Source organism: Gavia stellata, chromosome 10 (assembly GCF_030936135.1).
Source record: "Gavia stellata isolate bGavSte3 chromosome 10, bGavSte3.hap2, whole genome shotgun sequence".
In the NCBI taxonomy this organism is placed as follows: domain Eukaryota; kingdom Metazoa; phylum Chordata; class Aves; order Gaviiformes; family Gaviidae; genus Gavia; species Gavia stellata.
The window spans coordinates 26,620,571-26,640,215 of NC_082603.1; the positions used below are offsets into that span (position 1 = coordinate 26,620,571).

The 19,645-nt window shown below is 49.4% G+C and overlaps 1 protein-coding gene across 1 annotated transcript; it reads left to right on the forward strand.

Moving 5' to 3' along the window:
* The first annotated feature begins 8,339 nt into the window (after nt 1-8,339).
* Nucleotides 8,340-15,827, forward strand: LOC104253564 (cytochrome P450 4B1). The gene is made up of 12 exons (XM_009807065.2): nt 8,340-8,525; nt 9,408-9,549; nt 10,241-10,285; nt 10,969-11,096; nt 11,525-11,649; nt 11,744-11,895; nt 12,099-12,205; nt 13,019-13,209; nt 13,453-13,586; nt 14,063-14,127; nt 14,841-14,923; nt 15,659-15,827. The coding sequence occupies exons 1-12, from the start codon at nt 8,340-8,342 to the stop codon at nt 15,825-15,827; spliced, it is 1,527 nt and encodes a 508-aa protein (XP_009805367.1).
* The last annotated feature ends 3,818 nt before the right edge of the window (nt 15,828-19,645 follow it).

Here is a 19,645-nt window from a genome sequence, read left to right on the forward strand (position 1 = left end):
TATCTTGATAAATTGAAAAAATGCTCAAATGAATAGGATGCGAGTCCGTAAGCACAGGCACAAAGCACAGGAGCAGGCACAGCCGTTGCAGAAAACCAAAAGGGGAAATGACTGATAGGCAGCAGCCTCTCCAAAAGGTATTTTGTAGGTACAGAAGCTCACAAAGGTAATGCGAATCAGTAATATCCTGCTGTTGTAATCAAAGCAAACATCATACTTGGATACATAAATACAAATATTTCTCAAAAATTTTTCACTTGCATCTCCTTTCACTAGATGAAATGAGACAGTGTCCTTCAACCTGGTTTGGAGATTTAAGTATAAAGGCAACTGCATTTACTTCAAAATGTACCTTGCCTACATATTCTGAAGTGTAAAATGAGAACATTTTTCATCAAAATAGCTGAAGTTACTGGAAGCAAATGACATGCATCTCTATATTGGATTCATTTCTCTTTTAAAGATAAGCTTTGAAAAAAATACCATCTAAAAAGGACTGGATGAACCTTAGCATGCAAATGTGAAAGATTAAAGCGAGGACATCTGATGAGCAAGAGCACAAGGCTGAAATCATGGTGTACCCACTGAAAGGGAGTAGGTAAAAGGGGATCGAACTAGGGGAACTTAGCATAACAGTCCTCATGTAAATAAATGGCAGCTGCTAAATGGTATTTAGGTAGATACAGATTATGTAGCATAAAGCACTCCCTAAGGTTTCTTAAGCCCTGACATAGGTTGCCTGGGGAACCTGCATTTCCAGAGGTTTTAAGAGCAGGTCACCATTTTTGATGCATAATCCAAAAGCCCAAAGGCAGCAATGAATGTGGTATAAGGCTACAGCAGGGTACCTCTGGTCTGGGTTTTGGGACTGAATAGGGGGTAGAGGAAAGGTTGCACTGCTGCTTTCCCAACTGGATCATCCAACACATGAATGTTCCCGGCCCTGGGACAGAAAAACCAGGCTGCTCCTGCCTTCACCCTGCTCAGTCACTGTGCCCCCTATGACTTTCAGGATTCACTAAAAATCTTCCTCTTCATATCTGAAGAGGAAAAGGAAAGGTGCTCTGCAGCATTCCCATTCTCCTCTCTGTGTTGTGCTCATGGCTTCTTGGCACAGAAAGGGAGCGGAGCCCGGTTCCCCCTGCAATTGCATGCCCAAACCCAAAATCAGCTCTGCGCACAAAGCTCTCCTGGGTGCTAACACCCTCGGAGGCCAGGAGCTAGAGTCACACTCTTCTAAATAACGCCACGCATGGCAGCCCAGCTCCCAATCTCCCTGAGCCATGTGGGCCAACACTGCATGCCAGGCCAGCCAGTCTGCATCCTGCATCCTGCATCCTGCATCCCACATCCTGCATCCCGCATCCTATATCCCATATCCTGCATCCCATATCCCGCATCCTGCATCATCCCACATCCCGCACCTTGCATCCCGCATCCCATATCTCATATCCTGCATCCTGCATCATCCCACATGCCACATCCTGCATCCCACATCTTCCATGGCTGCTCTGCTTTTGAACTGGAAAGCTGGGCTGAGGCTGCGACAGGGCATCTGGGGAAACACTTTCCCAGTGCCAGAGTGCGCCAGACCTTTCCAGAATGTAATGTCTGATGGTGCCTCCCCCCAGTTACCTTTCCTCTCCTAGATACTAGAGATGTGATAGTAATAAAAAGACCTAGTCAGATGGGATGTATAACTCAGAGCAATAAAGACAGTCAAGGACTAGATGCAGAGAGGTTAGCTCATTCTTTAATCCTTCCCTACTTTCTGCAGAAAGGGTAATTGCAAAGATGATGAAGATGATGAGCTGACCTTGGACTGCCTGATTCAGACCTTCAGATAACTAATTTAACAAGAATTCATGAGAGGGGCTATGCGGGGTGCAACAGGATAAATCTTTGTTTCAGTTAAAAAGATCTTGGATTTTTCTCATTGCTGTCTTTCAATAACAGCAGAGCGAAGATGCCACCTACTCACGCAGTTATTCCTTTCCCCACAGCGACTGTCGTAATAGCTGTACAGCCACCACCAGGTCACGCAAAGGGTACCCGTCCATCGCAGTCTGGTGGTGGTACTTTCTCGTACGCTGCGAAGCACGACGGGAGCAGCAGAACCGGGGGCGAGAGCAGCTTGCTCGCACCGCCGGGGGATGCAGTCCCTGCACAGGATCCACGCCGCTCTCCGGGCAAACCCATTATCAGATGGTACCAGCAATTTCCATCTAAACCCCACTGGGATTTTACACTGGAAGCAGCCTGTAAATTACATAAGTATTGCAACGTATTTGTAAGACAGCTGTATTAAATGCTTCCAGATATAAATTCATCCTCGAGACATGTGTGGTCAGATGGGATCCAGGCAGCTCACATTACTCTGCAACACTTGTTGGGCTCTTGTCATGATTTCCTCATATATCATGTGTTTGGAAGCCTGCAACGTTATTATTTTTTTTTTGGCATTACAGCTACATTTCATCTGTCAGCACTAAGCACTGCAGGAACACACAGGGACAGATGGGCCTGGACTCTTCTTCCTATCCGAATAAACACAGGCATACCCAGGAAAGCAGCTGCTGCAAGGTCATACTCCGGGGCAAAGTATCTATTTGCCACCTCAATTTCACCTGCTTAGTAAACCAGTTCTTCTGCAATGAATGCCAACAGTATGAGTTAAATCAGTGAGGAAGATCTCCTTCTTCTGTTTAGGTGTCTAAATTAGGTGGAGAAATTCCCAAGACCCTGAAAGCAACTTCCACAGCCTGATGTGTCCATGGTTGTGGTACAGGATGGGAATTCTTCAGTGTAATATGTTTTTTTAACTTTTTTTTACGTTTATGGCATGACCTGTCATGGCATACACTGCCATCATGTGGACATCCACAGCATCGAGCCAGCCGGGCAGAGGCTCTTTGCAAATATTTGATGACCTTCCAAGCGTCCTTTAACACCCAACTGTAGTTTTGCCAGCCTTAGATGTCCAGAAGGTCAAGCCCAGACTCAATTCACCCTGCCAACCTCCCCAAACCACTCTGGTTATCAGGAGACTCTTGTAGGTGCTTCTTCATGCTGAGAGCTTCTTTTGGAGGCTCCTTACTTCAGTCGGGACACCTGGGAGCAACAGGGCTGTAGGTTCTCCTGGTGCTAAGCAGACTGTTTCTGGCCTGGTCCCAATCCCTTACGATGACAAGATCAGTGCTGTTCACTTTTCTCCACTTGTGGCTCTGTGGCCACTTCACTTTCTCTTTTCAACTTCCACAGTTTCTTCCCCTGCAAAACCTCCTGACTTACCATCCCCAGGCTGTGCTAAAGAGTGTCAGACCAAATGTTCATAGCCCCTCTTGCCATGAAATCTCTGAAATATGTGAGAAAGGTGTTTCTCTCTCCTCCACCAGTGAAACAGAAAATGCAGAGGCTGGAGGCTGGATTAGGCACCCAGTTTTGCTCTCACCCAAGCTCAGATTCTTATTTCAAATCCCCATAAATGTGGGTATAGCCACTCTGTCCCCTATGTCCCCTCCCTATCAGCTCAACGCTTGACATCTCACTTGACCTTCAATACAACCCATATCCCCTTGGCTCCATGCTCATCACTGGTTATTAAATAACTATCAGGGAGACAGATGGGTAAAAATCCACCCTGCTCAGTAACCCATAGTCAAACCCATTGTCCAGGGACTTTGTCACCAGTGAGAATTTCTGTGTTGTTATAAAAGTTTCACCTGATGCCGTGCCAGTGATTTCACCAGCCTGGCCCCTCCCCCTGTAGGTCTTGGGGGATTTCTGAGTTATTTTGTAGATGACTGCTGGTGCCGGCCAGATCCAGATCAGATGGTCTGGTAATCAGGTAGGTGCCACAGGACACCCCAAAACAGCTCCATTGGTGCTAACCAAAGGCTCAACCCCCAGTTCTCTCAGTGTTCCTTATGTGGACCTTGTAAGGCACCCAACTACATGACATTGCTGGACTTAGGAGCGTGCTGCAGGTCTTCACACGAGGGACCCACAGGAGCGATCCCACTTCCAATGTCATCAGCTCCGTGGAGCTCCCCTTCTCCTCCCTCACATCCATAGTCACGGGCAAGGCCAAACAAGAGGCTAGTTGTTCATCCTAGAGAGGGGTCTCTGAAAGACCCTAAAGGCCATTTTAGAGGTGGTTGAGAGGAAAAAAAGCCTGGAGGAGGGACAGCTTGGGAACAGAGCCCATGATGCATTGCGGATGGGGCATGGGGTCTCTTGTAGCATACATCACTTGAACCTAACTTCAAGGTTAATCCCAAGCATCATGACAGACCTGTCCAAACCCTCTCTGTGACCTCATCTAATAACAAGAGAAAGCGCATGGTAACATCACTATCCTCACACCCTTCACCTGCCCAATCTCTTTAGGTCAGCCCCACATTTTCAAGGCAGCCTGCAAAGCCATGGATCTGGCTCAGGCAGAGCAGAAGTGGCTCCTTGTGCTTCATGTTCATCCTTCTCCATCTCCTCAGGTAGGCAAGAAGCCTCAGCAGGATGCTGCCGAACAACCACAACCCACATGCTTCCCAGCCACCTGGCCAAACAGCCATCCAGCCTGCACTGCCTCCTTTCCTGATGGGAAGCCTATTAATCAGGGTGCTGGAGGACAGGTGGAGGATCATAGGAAGAGCTAGACGTACTAGATGCGTCTCCTACAACTTCCATGGCCATGAGGTCCCTAGAGTCAGGTGCTCCTGCTCAGGAGTGTGAAGTTGTCATGGCAGATAGGGTCCCTCTTGCCCTGGCTACAGTCAACGCCTTCCCTGAGAAATGCCTAACCTGACAGACTGCAGCCTTCTGCCCCCTAAAGAACAACCTTTAACTCTCCTCTGAACTTTTGCACAGATCCAGTTGGCTTGGCACAACGAGCTACACTTAGTCTCATGAAGATGGTCAAGTGTGTGAAAAGTCAACGCTGTTTGGTGCCTGCCAGGGATGTTCTCCAAGGCAACACAAGGAGAGTCAGTGTGTTTTTAAAATTTTAAAATTGTTGATGGTTGTGGCTCTAATGACTTACCAGGCTCTGGCCCAAAGATGCAGCATGTCAGCAGTGGTGATGGGGAGAAAGCAGGATGACAAATGTCATCCAGAGGATATAACTCCTGCTTCCTCTTCTTCCCAGTCTGAAGAACCAGGGACACCATCTTAAAGTAGGTTACAGGGGTCCAGTTCAGGGGACAGTCATGCTGGGGAGCTGAAGAAATACACTAGGATGGGGCTCATGCAGCCAAAGCACCTGAGCCTGAGGAGATATAAGAGATTTTAAGCTGTTGTCGTTGGCTCTTTGCAACACATCTTCCCGCCATGCTAACAAAAGCCCAGTGCCATGCGGACAGCTGTAGTGTTGACTGGGCCACCTTATACCAGCTAAGGAACTTATGCAATCATTATTTCTAGGGAAATGCCAAAGAAACTCAATGTTATAGGCAATGTTGGCAAATTAGCAAAAGGGTATTTGTGGCCCAGGAACAGACTAAGACTAGATCACAGAGTTGATGTCTTTCAAGAGAAAAGCGTGTTTCTAGAGCAGTCTTCTACTACCAACATAAAGAAGTAATTAACTAACCCCCTTTTCAGCCCAAACTTTAGCAGGCATCTGGACATGCATGGTAGGAGCTGGCTGTTAGCCAGCTGCCATACCCAGTGCCTTTTGTGCCCTGGGTACCCATGATGGCAGGTGTCTCAATGTCAGCATTCTCATCCCATCTTATGTGGAAATGTCCTGGCTGCCAACCTCAGGATACAAACCCAGAAGTGTGCAAGGAGCTCCTGAAACATCATCACTGCTGGAGCTGGAGGCCACTGCTAGAAACTGCCATTTCCAACACATCATGCTTGAGCATTTGCAAAATATCTTATAACCACCTGAGAACTAGGTGATGATGCACATGACAGAGAGCATGTACCACACTAGCTAACGTCAGCAGAAGGATCGATGTTCACCCAGAAAATCCACAGCTGAACTTCCAAGAGCAAACAGAAGCAGTGGGATGCACAGTCAAACATCCCGCTAAGGGACGTGAAGGTGGAGCCGCCTGAACCTGCCAGGTCTCTCTGTGAACCACTCAGCTGCGAGGCTGAGTCTTTGAACAGCACTCAGCATCCTCTAGCTGTGTGGCAGGGAGGACAAATCCTCTCCCTTGCAAGGACCCACAGGTAATATTGCAGTGCTTGTGTTGGAAAGAGGGTCAGGTTGCGTCTTCCTGCTCTGTGCACTAGTGTACCCGCCCATAAAGAGAAAAAAAAGCCATGCTGAATTAGGTTGTGCATTTCAGCAAGGGAATCTGCACGGATCCAAAGTAAAACTGTCCCAAATGCCCTCAGATATGGGGCTTTATACTGTGAGCTCCGAAGAAGGGTTGAGAGCTCAGAGAAGTTGCATGCAAAGATTTCAAGTGAAAAGAGAGTTGCTTTAGCCACACTTCTTGAGGAGTGCGGTGCACCACACCTAAGCATTTCTGCAGTCTGTTGATTTTTCTCTCAAAGAGCACAGGATGAGTCCAGCTTTCGCAGCTGGGCGCCTTCCCGTGCTACACTCAAACTCAAACTGGCACACGCCGTGACCCTCAGCCTGTTTGCAATGAGCAACATATCACAATGGATGAGCAATATATCTACAATCCCTCCTGTGGGTTGGTAGGAGCCGGACACTTTAAGTCTCTCCGAGACCGAAAGACAAATGGTACCGTCTGTACCTAGGGCTTTGTCTTTGCGATCATTAATTAACGAATAGGTCACAAGCCAGCTGAGGCAAAAGTTACTCACTTCACTAACTTTCAGGCATTTTTGTGGATTCAGGTAGTTCCCAGGCAGTGGGTCTTGTAAGATTTTTTCATATATTCTTTCTGTCTAAAAAGTTTAAATATTTTCATTGGGGCTGTGCAGATTCACTTCAGCCATGAGACATGTCTCTGTCTTTATAAAAAGGATACATCTGGACAACGAATACCAGATAAACAGTAGTTTTTTCAGCAAAATGACTCTACTAGCAGAAAACATAGGTTTCAATTGGCCATAGCATAATTTAGACTAAAAGCTAAAGCAAAATGCCCAAACGTCAGAAGACACTCATCTCAGAGACGTGGTAAGCTGAAGAGAAAGAGCCACAAAATTCAGCAGCCCCTATGTAGGAGCACATCAGACTACCAGCTTCAGCAGCTGATGACTCATTTGATCCTCATAATATGCCAACACCCAAATGGGAAATTATTTCAGCCCATCTGGGGATCATCCTCTTTGCAATACACCTGGAAGTCACCCACATGCGGCAGGCTTACAGCCCAAGTCCTCCACCACCCCTGTAATTCCCTCCAAGACATTCCCGGCTTCTGCGCCTACAAGGTGGGAGCCCAGGTAACCAGCAGGATCTGCTCAGGGATTGCTAGAAGGGATCCTACCTGGGGCCCAACCAAGCACTGCACTGGAGAGGTAAATGTGATGTGGAGCCAAAAAAGGAGGATGGTGAGATGGTGAGATGCTGTGTAGACAGAGGAAGGACTCACCAGGACTGTAGAAGGAACATGACCTTACCATCATGTCACCCTATCAGGTTAGACATGCCCTCAATATTGCTGCAGCTCTTTTGACTGCTCTGCTGCTCTCCCTCTCCTTGTCTTATCTATTGACCACGGTAATTCTTCTGGGCAGCAGTTTTGCCTCCTGGCTTGCCTGTGGTAGGACCTCTTGGAGAACAGGGCCACAGTCCCTTGTGTGCTGATTGGGTTCTGTCCATTCTCTTGATTATAGTCTGGCAGTGCTGTGTGACGTTGCAGTTGCTCAGAGCACTGTTTTTACAGCTGGAGGCAGCTGGATCTGTCCAGCCCGTGTGTTTGGCAGAGGCAGCCCATTTGTTCCTCACTTCACGCAGGTGGATGAACGGCTTCCAGACCTGAATTTGGCTGAGGACAGCACGGAGCTCAGCTAGAGCCCAAGCCTGGCTACCTCTTACCTCCTCCCTCCTACAGCTTCGTCCACCTGGGTGACGGCGAGTGCTTTCCTTCACTGCTGGGCTGTATGGGACTTCCAAGAAAGTACAAACACGTGCAGGTTGTTTGTTAACAAGCCACCTCCATCCACAGGTTGCTGGAAGCAGGTCAAAGGGTCAGCACGCAATCGGCTGCCAGCCAAGCTGATGCATTGCTTACCGTGATGTTCCTGCTGCTATAAATTGCTGCCAGCAGCGCTTCACCAGGCGTAGCTCCAGCAGAGCAGGAGAGAGAGGATTTTTACTTGCATCTAGCTCCCCGTCAGGCACAGGAGGAGCAGAAGAGAAGCAGGCAGGAGAAGGCAGTGTCAGGCATCCTGGATGCAAGGCCAGCATGGCATCTCTGCTGGACAACATAGCCAGACCTTCTGCTGTCGTTCTGCAGCTCTCCGTGGTGCTTGGTGCCATCTTCGTGCTGCTGAAGGTGGCTCAGTTCTATCAGGAAAGGAAGAAACTCATGAAAGCTCTGGAGGCATTCCCTGGTCCCCCGAAACACTGGCTCTATGGCCACAGTCGTCTGGTAAGGAGGGAGCTGGATTCAGTCAGGGTGGGTTTGTCCCAACAACTGTGGAAGATATCAGTCAGGATGAGTGGTGGGGTGAGGTGTGCATGTCCCCTGCTCATGTCCCTTCCTAGAGGAGAGGACCTCTGCACAGAGAGTGCCAAGGCTTTTGCAGGACAGGCAGAAAGGGTGCCTGGATATGAGATGGGCATCATTTTGGTAAAAAATAGAGCCACGTTGTTTTCGATCGTGTGCTTAAACATGGAGTTAGGTGATTTCTGGGACTTTCATGAATTTATCTAAATATGAGCAACCATAAAATGTCTCTCTTCTGCATTAAACCTTCTACCAATAAGAGCCTCTCCCCTTACAGCCACTTAAGAAGACATGGCCACAAAAGCAGGTCATTTTATTGCAGCCGTTTTCATCCTTCTATAGTGAAGATACTTTTGCTTTCACGTTGCATGCCCACCTTGCACTGCTGAATTTAGAGAACAGGGGTGTAACAGCCTTGGTCCCCCTGCCCCGTTCACGGGGCATCCTGGCATTGCCCACGCCAGCTGTAGTTCCCAAGTGTGACACCAAGCCACCCCAAGCCCCGGCTGTCCTTACAAGGCTCAACTGCAGCTGGGCCCCAGGTAGGGACTCTCCATGTGCTGCAGGGATGTGGCGGCTCAGGCAGCTTTGCCACCTGTGCACGGTCCCTTTGCCATGCCCAGCATCTCATCCACCTGCAGCACGGAAAGCCCCGCTGAGGAAAGTCTGCCCATTCTCTCCCCATTTCCCAGGAGAAGATGTCTTGTATGTGCTTTCCATCAGAGGGCAAGTTTAGCCTCTGCTCTCCCCAGCATGTCCCTGTTTTTCTGCCTGAATTCCGTCCCTGCTTAACTGTCATTGCAGATAACTACACGTAAAATATTAAATCAGATGGTGTCATGGGGAGAAGAATACCCCTATGCCTTTACCAGATGGCTTGGCCCAGTCCTGCCTTCTCTAGTAATCCACCATCCTGAATATGCCAAAAGCATACTTGGTCAAATGGGTAAGTCTCTACATCTGGTTTTGGGAAGTCATGTCCTTTTCACTTCCCTACTGAGAAAATCATGGGAACCTTGCCTGGAGTCATCCCCTCTGCTGGCTTCCTTCACAGCTATTGCAATTCCTCCTTTGCTTCCCTTCACAATCTCCCAGCCCACCCCAAGTTTCATGGAGCAGTTTGTATTCTCAAGCAAAACAGTGACCACGTGTCTGTTCCTGCCAGTCCACTGTCTCCATTATCATTTGTCTTACTGTTTTCTATGGCATCTACCACCACAATATCTGTGCTTCCCAGTAAACCCAGTAACATGGGTGAGCTGGCATGGCAATGGCTCTCAGAAGACATCTCAAGTCTTTTCCTCTGCTCCTTTCTGTGGAGCATGATGGCTGTGAGTGGTACGTACATGGCCATCTCCAGTAACTCCCATCCATTGTTCCCAACTTGCCATTGCCATTTCATTTCCACACACATTTTTCATTATACCTTTCTCTGGTTTTCTCAAGTCTACTGAGGTCATATTTGTAGAAGACCACTTTTAAACTCTACCTTTAGTGTTTTACATATTGAAATGAGACTAATTCTACATTGTGATTTAGAGGACGAACTCTAATGTCAATTTATCCTGAATTTTCTTTTTTGTTATGTTGAATTCATTAGCCATTCATACTGTTCTGGTATCTATTTTGTTTTACAGATCAGAAGCCCAAGATACCCTACAAATTCTTAGTTCCCTGGATTGGTAAGTCATTCTCTTCCTTTATCCCTTTCTGACATGTCGCACATTTCATCGGCTTGTCTCTTGTCTTCCTTTATTTTGCTTTTTCCGTTCTAAAACCAGAGCTTGCAAATGGGAGGGTTTGTTTAGGTGTGAGCATTAGTATCGGTGGTGCCCACCTAGTTGTGGAGCACATCAGGTCGCTTTGCCTTGGATCACACACCCTGGCCTTCACAAAGCAACCCTCAGTTTGCTCAGGGACTGAATACTACCACGGATAACTGGGGTGAGACACACCAAGGACAGGGAGGTTCATGGCTTGCACACAGCTTTGAGGTAGCCCTCCAGGGTCCTACTAACAACTGTCAGTGTCTGCTGCAAAAGACACCCAAGTATTTAATTTAAGGCAGAAAAAAACATCTGAGAGAGCAAGTCCCATGCCTCTGCCATCAAGGCTTTGGTTTCGGGGTAGATTAGGCATGCACAGCCGGTTGCAGTGAAGGACATGCAGGCATGCTTCTCCTCTATCCAAAGAGCACCACTGTGAATGGCCTCAGAGATACTGGAGAAAAGGCTTCACCACCAACTCTTCGTCCTTCCAGACCATGCACATTAGCTTGAGCTTGGCCAAAAGCAGTAGTGAGGCTGTCAAAGCCGTGATCAGAGTCTGGAGGAGCTGACTGCGCCTTTGCTGATTGTGTCTCCAGGGCAGGGGCTGTTGATCTTGGATGGAACCAAATGGTTCCAGCATCGGAAGCTGCTCACCCCAGCCTTTCATTACGATGTGCTGAAATCTTATGTGGCCCTGATGTCAGACTCGGTCAAAGTGATGCTGGTAAGAATCACCACTCCTGCTACTTTTACATTTCAGCTGTGCACCAGTGAACATAATCAGGTCTGGGAATGACTGAGGGAAGAGACTGGACTTAGATGGTTCCTAGAGTTTCATTGAACTTTTTTGGGTGGTTTTGAAGTTTGGAAATTGCTCCCCTCACCTTTCTCTGGCCATTGCACTTATTCTCTCTTACATCTGCTTTCCAATAAAATCCACCACTGCTAGAATATCCTTTCGTAGTCCTATAATGGTAAACCGGGAAAAAGAAATGCGCAGAAGAGTTTGATTAGATTCACAGAATATATAGTGAACTAGGGCCTCTGCTTGCAGAAAAGAAAGTCATTAGCAGTATGGATCTGGGAAGAGGGACAGGAAAATATGACCTGATTGTAGATAGTCAGTCCCCCCTTACCCGTCTCCATCACTAGGATAAATGGGAAAAGAAGAACACAGAGAGGAAGTCAGTGGAGCTCTTTCAAGATGTCAGCTTGATGACACTAGACAGCATCATGAAATGCGCCTTCAGCTATAATGCCAACTGCCAGACTCAGAGGTCAGTGTCTGAACTTTAAAATTCTGGGAAAGCAAGTGCTCCTGTTTCCCTGCTCATGTTGCTAACACCAGCTTTAACTTTGGTTGCCTTACAGCAACTCAGACTATTATATCAGAGCTGTTTATGACCTGAGCTACCTCGTGAGCAATAGAGTCCAGACTTATTCTTACAAGGATATCTTCTATGACTTGACTCGCAAAGGCCGTGACTTTCAGGATGCCTGCAAGCTGGCCCATGCCCACACAGGTATTTTTCCCCCTTTCTCCCCAGCCCTGTCTCCCAGCTGAACCTCTCCCCCACTTGTATCTGGAGCAGCTTGGAGGGGGGTTGCAGCATGCACTGGCCAGAGGGTTACACATTAAACAGAGTCCAAGCTGCTGACCGAGCGGACAAGTACATGACGTCTCTGGCGGGGCAGGACGCATCTAACTGGTCATTCTTCTATGCAGATAAGGTAATAAAAGAAAGAAAGATGTTGCTCTCCAGTGAGAAGGAACTTGACAAGATCCAGAAGAAGAGACACCTGGATTTTCTGGACATTCTTCTTTGTACCAAGGTGAATGTTTGAAATAATCGTATCAAATGTCAAAGAACATACCTGCGTGGCACCGAGGATGCATCAGCAGGGAGCTCAGCACCCCTCACTGGAGTTGCTGGCAACGGCTTCTGCACTCCAGATTTCCTAGCTCAGGGAAAGGTGGATTGAAAGGGAAGGAAATACAAATGTGTGAGATGCAGTGATTGAACATAAATAGCTCGAACAGACTTTCACCTTCCTTGTTCATTTTCACTGAGCTCATTAATAATTTAAAATAAGTGAGCTGTCAGAAACCAGAGAAGAATGAGATCTTTGGAAGTGCTACAAGGAGGCCACCTTGGCTGTGGACCTCTTAAGAGGTTTTGTTTCTTCCCTCGTGTAGTTTTACCTTCACAGATACCTTCAGATACTCTGGACAGAAGCTGCCACTTGGTGTTCAGGAAGAAGATACACTCTGTGCTCACTCTGTCTTTCTGGAGCCACTGCTTTCTTTTTGTGTCTCAATCTGAAACAAAAGTTCTCCAAACCAAACTGTTGAAAAATGTAACAGCAACCCTTGGTAGGGAATCAAATAGGCTGTCCTTCTAAAGGGCTGGGATCTCCAAAGCCCAACTCTGTAGCTCTGTTGACTGCAGAGTCAGCAATCAGTGGGTCTGACTGTTCTCACATGTATTGGACATATTTTCTACTGGTTTACTTCCTGATGTACAGGGAGATACAAGAGACACCAAATTGGGCCCTTCTTCATCAGCATCTTGGGTTAGTTTTATACCCAAAGGATCAAGTCCAATTAATGTGCGCTTAAGAATGATATACTCTCCTCTTTGTTAGGATGCAAATGGAGTTGGGCTATCTGATGAGGACCTGCGTGCCGAGGTGGACACGTTCATGTTTGCGGGTCATGATACGACAGCCAGCGGGATCTCCTGGCTGTTGTACTGCCTGTCATTATATCCAGAGCACCAGCAACGGTGCAGGGAGGAGATCCAGGAGATCTTGGGAGACCGAGATACCGTTGAGTGGTGAGCTAGGACTTCTTATTCCTTTACTTTGAACTCTTTCCACTCATCCTGAGAAGAAAACTTCATCCATCTTATACTGCATCTGCACTGGGGCATTCTGCTTTTCACGTAGCAATACTGGCAGCAAAGGGAGGACTAGGAGAAGGAGAAACCCCAACAGCAGACAGGAGACATGGTGGTCCAGCCCACCCAGTCCCCATTGCTGCCACTCAAACACAGCCTGACCCCCTGGTTTGCTTTCAGGGAGGACCTTGGGAAGATGACTTACACCACAATGTGCATCAAAGAGAGCTTGCGCCTGTTCCCACCCGTTCCTTCCGTGTCCCGATACCTCTCTAAATCTGTCACATTTTCTGATGGACGCAGCTTGCCAGCAGGTCTGTTGAGTTTGTTCATCCTTCATGCTGTCCGTGACAAGTGAGGCATCCTTGCTAGAGCTGCTGTGTGGAGGGGCTGGTGAGGCTTCCAGCCTCTCTTCTCTCTCCAAAGGGCTGTACAGGGCCATCACAGCTCACCATCACAGCTCTCCCAGGAGGGTGGCTGGAGGCAGTCCAAGGACATGCTCCAGGGCATTGGGGTGTTCACAGAGCTCAAAGGGGACTTGCAGACTGTCGATCCTGGTTAAGACTAAAAGTTCATCCACTGGTACCAAAATGGGGCCCAGCTCTGAGGCCATTGTTTCTTCCATGTGATGGTTTCAGGAGGTGACCTACTTGTACAGACTGGGTATCATCCCTGCCAGATCTCCTGCAACAGCCCCTACAGAGTCCAGGGAGGGAGAGCATCCTGCAAACACCTCTCCTGGGTCTTCACTCTGAGATGTCACCAGCTTTTTCTTACTTTTCTTTTCCAGGCTGCCAGGTTGCATTGAACATATTTGCTCTTCACAGGAATCGGAATGTGTGGGAAGACCCCGAGGTATTTTACCTTTATAACAAGAAGGGGAAGATGATGTCTGAGCCCAGACATCCATTGAATTAGGCAGCCTGTGCCTCCCTGCCATAATTTTGTTTTTGTCCCCTCTTATTCCAACAGTCCATATCTAAATGCAAAGTTCAATTAAGTTACCAAACACCCCAAAGGCTTTGAACATGACAAAGTGCTGGGAAAGGGTGCTGAATAGTCTATCTTCTGGCATGGTGACACAGAGATACTCAGACTGCTTTCAGCTGCCCTGGATAGAGTTAGGTCCCAGAGTGGTATGAGAAGTCCCAAGCCCTCCAAGCAGTATGTGATTCGAAGCTGATGTCTTAGAGGCTTCAAGGGAAGAAATAGCCGGGAAACCTGAAGGAGGGTCCACAGCTGCCTCTGTCCAGTGGCTCTCTGGAGAGGCAGGATCAGGCGTGTCTGGACAGGAGGGAGTCTGACTTGATCATTGCTGCTATGGATGAGAAAATGCCTGCAGGCATCTTGGGCACTGTAGTGGGTGATCTAGATATCTCCAAGGTGAAGATCCGCATGGCCATCAGTGTCCTCTTCTCATCCACCTGGCTGGCTTTTCAGAGGGATGAATGTCAGCTGCAGCTCCTCTGGGGCAGCAGAGGCCACATGCACCTTGAGGACTAGGGGAGAAGCTGGTGCTACTCATGTCAGAACCAACACTGACCAAACAGTCTTTGTTGCTCCCACAGATGTATGATCCCCTGAGGTTTTCTCCGGAGAACTCAGCACAGAGGCACTCCCACGCTTTCCTGCCTTTCTCTGCTGGATCCAGGTGGGAGATCCTTCACCCTTTCCTTCCCCATAAGCTGCCTTGCATGTGAGACCTAGCTCAGAGCCGAGCTCCTGAAGCTAATCCTCCCTCAGTGCCCATGAGCCAAGCTGGCTTGGCCAACTCAAGCAGGCTTTCCATAATAGGATCTCCACCGTGCTCCATCAGCTCCAGAACATTTCTCACACCCCAAGCTCTGTGGTCACTGCAAAGTTTCACACACTTTTCTTGTGAATTTGTGGAGATATTTACATTTTCTGTGGCCTGCATTGAGAACACAGACTCTCTTGTTTAGGGGTAAATACCTCAAAGCCAAGCTGAGCCCAGGTCTCTGTGGTTCCCGTGCTGTATCAATAGACAAATGCAGGATACTGAGGTCTCAGTAAATTGCAAGAGGAGATACTCCACACAGAGTCAAAAATAGCCTTTCTGAGGTGTCTGGGTTTTGAGCTGGAACCATACAGCACTCTCTAGTGAAGAAATCCCCAGTTCTCTCAATTCCATATTTTTTTCAATGCTTATTAACAAACAACCACAGTACCCCACAGCAGAGCTGGGTGCACTTTGGTGTGGCATGAGGGGATTCCTAGATAAGCTGCAGCAATATCCTTGCAGCAGCTGGAGGTCCCCCAGCACCCTAAAGGTGCTGCTTCGAGAAGCTCGCGCATGAGCTGAGCTCAGCTCTGGGGTGGTTGGGGATGAAGGCTGCAGTAGGAGCATTTGTCATCCTCTCCTCAGGAACTGCATTGGGCAGCAGTTTGCCATGAATGAGATGAAGGTGGCTCTGGCCCTGACCCTGCTCCGTTTCAAGCTCTGCCCCGACCCGACCAAGCCTCCCACAATGATACCGCAGATTGTCCTCAGGTCCAGCAACGGGATCCACCTGCATCTGAAGAAGATTCACTGACCCAGTGAAGGGTCAGTACCACGGTGGAGGGCAAACGCTTTCCCAAGGACCGCCCTCCACCCAGAATTTTAAGAGGGGGACACCAAACAGACCCACCCTAGCCTCCTCAGAGCTCTCCCACATTAACCTCCCTCCCTGCTGCTGTCCGGGGGGACATGCTGAGCCCCCTCGCACACACACCAAACCCAGCAGGTCCGGGTCCCATCCTTGCATGGGGAACAGCACTGCCAGGGGGGATTTGCAGCAGAGCTCAGCCTTCACCTCCGCAGGCATCCTCTGTGTCCTACTCATCTCCTCACCTCCAACCTGCCCTTGAATGCTGCCTGGAGGGACTTCTGTCACCTGCCTGTGTATTTGCAGCATTGTCAGTTCCCTGCTCAGGCAGGTGAATAACACCAGTGTGGTTTGCACAGGTATCTAAATCCTGGACACTGCCCGAGCACGATGACCCTCCCCTGCCTCCAGCCTGAGCGTGCCGGGGCAGGAGAGCCCCTTCCTGCAGCCACACTGCATCCCCACGCACCACCCTCCAATTATTCCCCCTAATCTGTTCTGGGGCTGGTGCTGTGCCCGCCAGAGGCGAAGGGCAATGGGTTTTTCTGCCCTGGCGCTGAACTTCTTGAGCTGAGGGTGCTCAGGAGCCAGTGAAGAGGCGTATCACCAGCTAGCCTGGAGAAAGCACTCACCATGCTGAAAACAACGTTTGATCGGCCTTGTCCTCCTCTCTGAAAAGAGAATAAAGCCTGGTGGAAATGCTCCCCAAACATTGCTTTGGCTTCCTTTGCATTTGGGGGGCCAGGAGGGTGCAGGATGAGTCCCAGCAGCCCAGGGGCAAGGCTGTGCCCAAAAGGCAGCCCTGCAAGTGTTTTCTCAAGCTGCAAGGGCTGTTTCAGGGGGTTTGCCCCCACCTTGAGACTGAGGAGCCTGTTTCCACCCCTCCCATGCCGTGGATCACCAAGCCCTCACCTCTGCCTCCAGGAGTTTCTGTGGTAAGAAAACAACTGAAACGATCTGGACTCAAACAAAGAAAAGCAGAAATCACCACCACCACCCCCCTCAAATGCTGGTGGCAAGAACAAAATCAGTTTGCAAAAAAAAAGTCCCAAGAGGGAGCACAAGTTCTGCAGAGGCTGAGAACTGACTGCTCAGGACATGAGTGAGGTGCACAAAGGGTGCAGGTGGGCGCTGGCCCTGGGGCCGGGCTTGTTCTGGGGGTGCAGAACCCACTGCAGACCCTCACCCCAGCACTGGCCATAGGTGGGCTCCCCGGCCAAGGGGGACCTGCTGGGTGAGATGCAGGTCCGGGGTGGGAAATGAATCACTAGGTGGCAGTGGGAGACCCAGAAAAAACCCAAAGTCCTCCCTGGTCCCTGGAAAAACCCCCTGGGCTTGGCAGGAAGCATGGCCAGGCCCAGCAGGGCAGCAGATGGGCCCCATCCCTGGGGGCATCCCCGTCCCAGTCCCATCCCTGCCCTCAGCTGTGTGGGGCAGCAGATCAGGCACAGTTCTGTCCTGTCCCAGTCCGCAGCACGATGGTGGTGTTACCCACGGCACAGGAAAAGCTTGTCACTGTGAGTGCCTGGGCACTCAGCAGGCATCGGGGAAACTGAGGCATGGAGGGCTGCACACGTGCCACGCCACGGTGAGAGACAAGGCTGTTTGCTCAGCTTTCACCAATGGCAATAGCATCACCGGCATCACTGCAGGTGCTGACATAGCCAAACCATGTCCGTCTGTCTGGGCAGCTCACCTCTGCTGATGTCCAGACCAGGACAGCCAATTCTGAGCATCTCCACATCTGAATAAACCCCCACAGCCCCCTGCTCCCCATCTCCCCCATCTGCTGCACCCTCAGTTTGAGAAACAAAATTCCTCTAGCTCTGGATCCGAACCTTCGTTTTGGCTGTCTCAGTACCTAACGGAATAGGGATGCTGTGAGTAACCAACAAGGTGCAGCTTGTATTTATTTTGCAAGGCATCGGGAGACTGAGTTCCTCTTCTCCCAACCATCCCCTTCTCACCCCTGGACAGAGACTGGGTGCAGGTTGTGCAGGTGCCGATGCCACCACCCTTGCACCGCTGGTAGGCTCAGGCTGGTCTCAAAGGTGCGATTCCAGCTCTCCTCCCCAGCTCCAGCACAGCGAGGCCGTTGGAGGGCAGCAGTTTGATACAGCTTTTCATTACTGGTCCTATTTGTCAGGCATTTCAGCCACCCATCGGGGAACAAGCAAGCCACCTTGCAGCTCTGCTCACCTACTCTCCGGCTTTTGGTCCAAGCAATGAGCTTGGGGAGCACTTGGCCACAAAGACTTGGCCCAGTCTCCTTGGTGGTGGGTTGCAGAGGAAACTAGGTGGCACTTGAAGATGTCCCTACAGCATCTTCTGGTTTGGACATGGAGGGATAAGGCCGGAGCAGGAAAAGTTAGATCTGATGAGGACCCACAGCTACTGCCCATCCCTGTGTCTGTACGGTGCCCTGATTGGGCACTTCCCCACCCTGTGTTTTGAGGCCATCACCCTATTCACTGCCATGACCTTGGTTGCTCATTTGGTTTCCAAGAGTCTTCCTGACTGTTACAAATGGCCAAACCCCAACCACTTCCAGCGGAGACCTTCCCCAGGGAAACCACTCTGGGAAATCTGCTCGGGAAAGAGAGGAGAAACTACTGCCATTTTTGATACAAAAAATGGATCATTATTCCAGGCAGTCCTGACAATAAATGAGGTAACCTGAGCCAAACACTTTGAAGTCCCTGCCCATTAAGAATCATGCTTAACCCAGGTTTGCAGTTTGAAGGACCGAAGCTTTTGGGGGAAGATCTCACAGCACCTATGCATCATGGAGCCATAATGCATCAGCAACCAGGAGAAAATTCTTCCGCTTTTCAGCTTACCAGGCCAAACTGGGCAACCCAAACATCCCCCCGCCTTCAAACACTGGCAGTTTCTGGACAGCAGCGTGTTCAAGATAACCTCCTCTGCCAAGCCACCACTGAACGGCTTTGAGAGCAGCAAAAAGCAGCACAAGGAGCCGGGCAGCACTCGGTGACACAGATCTAATCGCCTGAGCATTTGCCCCAAATGTCTCCCTGCCAAGCAGTGACATTTCTACCCTGTCTCGGTTCCCTCCCTCCATCACCATGACTACAGCAGCCGCCAATCCACGGGCGAGTCCTTCCAGGGTACCACCAAACCCTCTGGGAGATGCTACGAGAGCCAGCCCCTTTGGCAGGGAGACACTTCGGGGACCCTGGGACAGCCCATAGCACCAAAAATTCCCCTTTTTCTTCTTTCCCTCCTCCTTTTTATTTTGTCTTTTTCTTTTTTTTTCTTCTTTTTTTTGAAGCACAAACAATGGAGCTAAAAGGTTGGGTATCAGGCCGATAATCATGAATGACGTGTCGTTATTACACACCACACATTCATTATCTCCCACTCCAGCCATGTCACAGGCGGCTGGAGGAGGGCAGATAACGGGGTGCCTTCATGCAGATGGCTTATTATCAGGATGTTCCAGGAGAGGCTTTAAGACAGTTAGTGATGCTGTTTGCCAGTTAAAGATTAGAGACCCCAGAGAATAATTAACAATCCCAAAACCCAGTTTTTCTGCTGGATTCTTCTGCTTTCTCCCCCCTCCCCCGTCCTCTTTTAATCTATTCACTCTAGCAGGTGTAATAAAGTGATAAGGACAGGCTCCGGGGATGTTTGTTTGGCTACTACGGGTGTATAAACCAACAGTGGATGGTATTTTACTTCTGGCTTTCAGTGCCTTGAATCAAGACCAAAAACTTTGCATCCCCCTTGCCCACACACAGCCA

Coding starts and splice junctions, on each gene's coding strand:
- LOC104253564 (XM_009807065.2), top strand. CDS start 8,340: ATGGCATCTCTGCTGGACAACATAGCCAGACCTTCTGCTGTCGTTCTG. Junction 11,896..12,098: donor GCTGGCCCATGCCCACACAG/GTATTTTTCCCC, acceptor TCTTCTATGCAG/ATAAGGTAATAAAAGAAAGA. Junction 13,210..13,452: donor GACCGAGATACCGTTGAGTG/GTGAGCTAGGAC, acceptor GTTTGCTTTCAG/GGAGGACCTTGGGAAGATGA.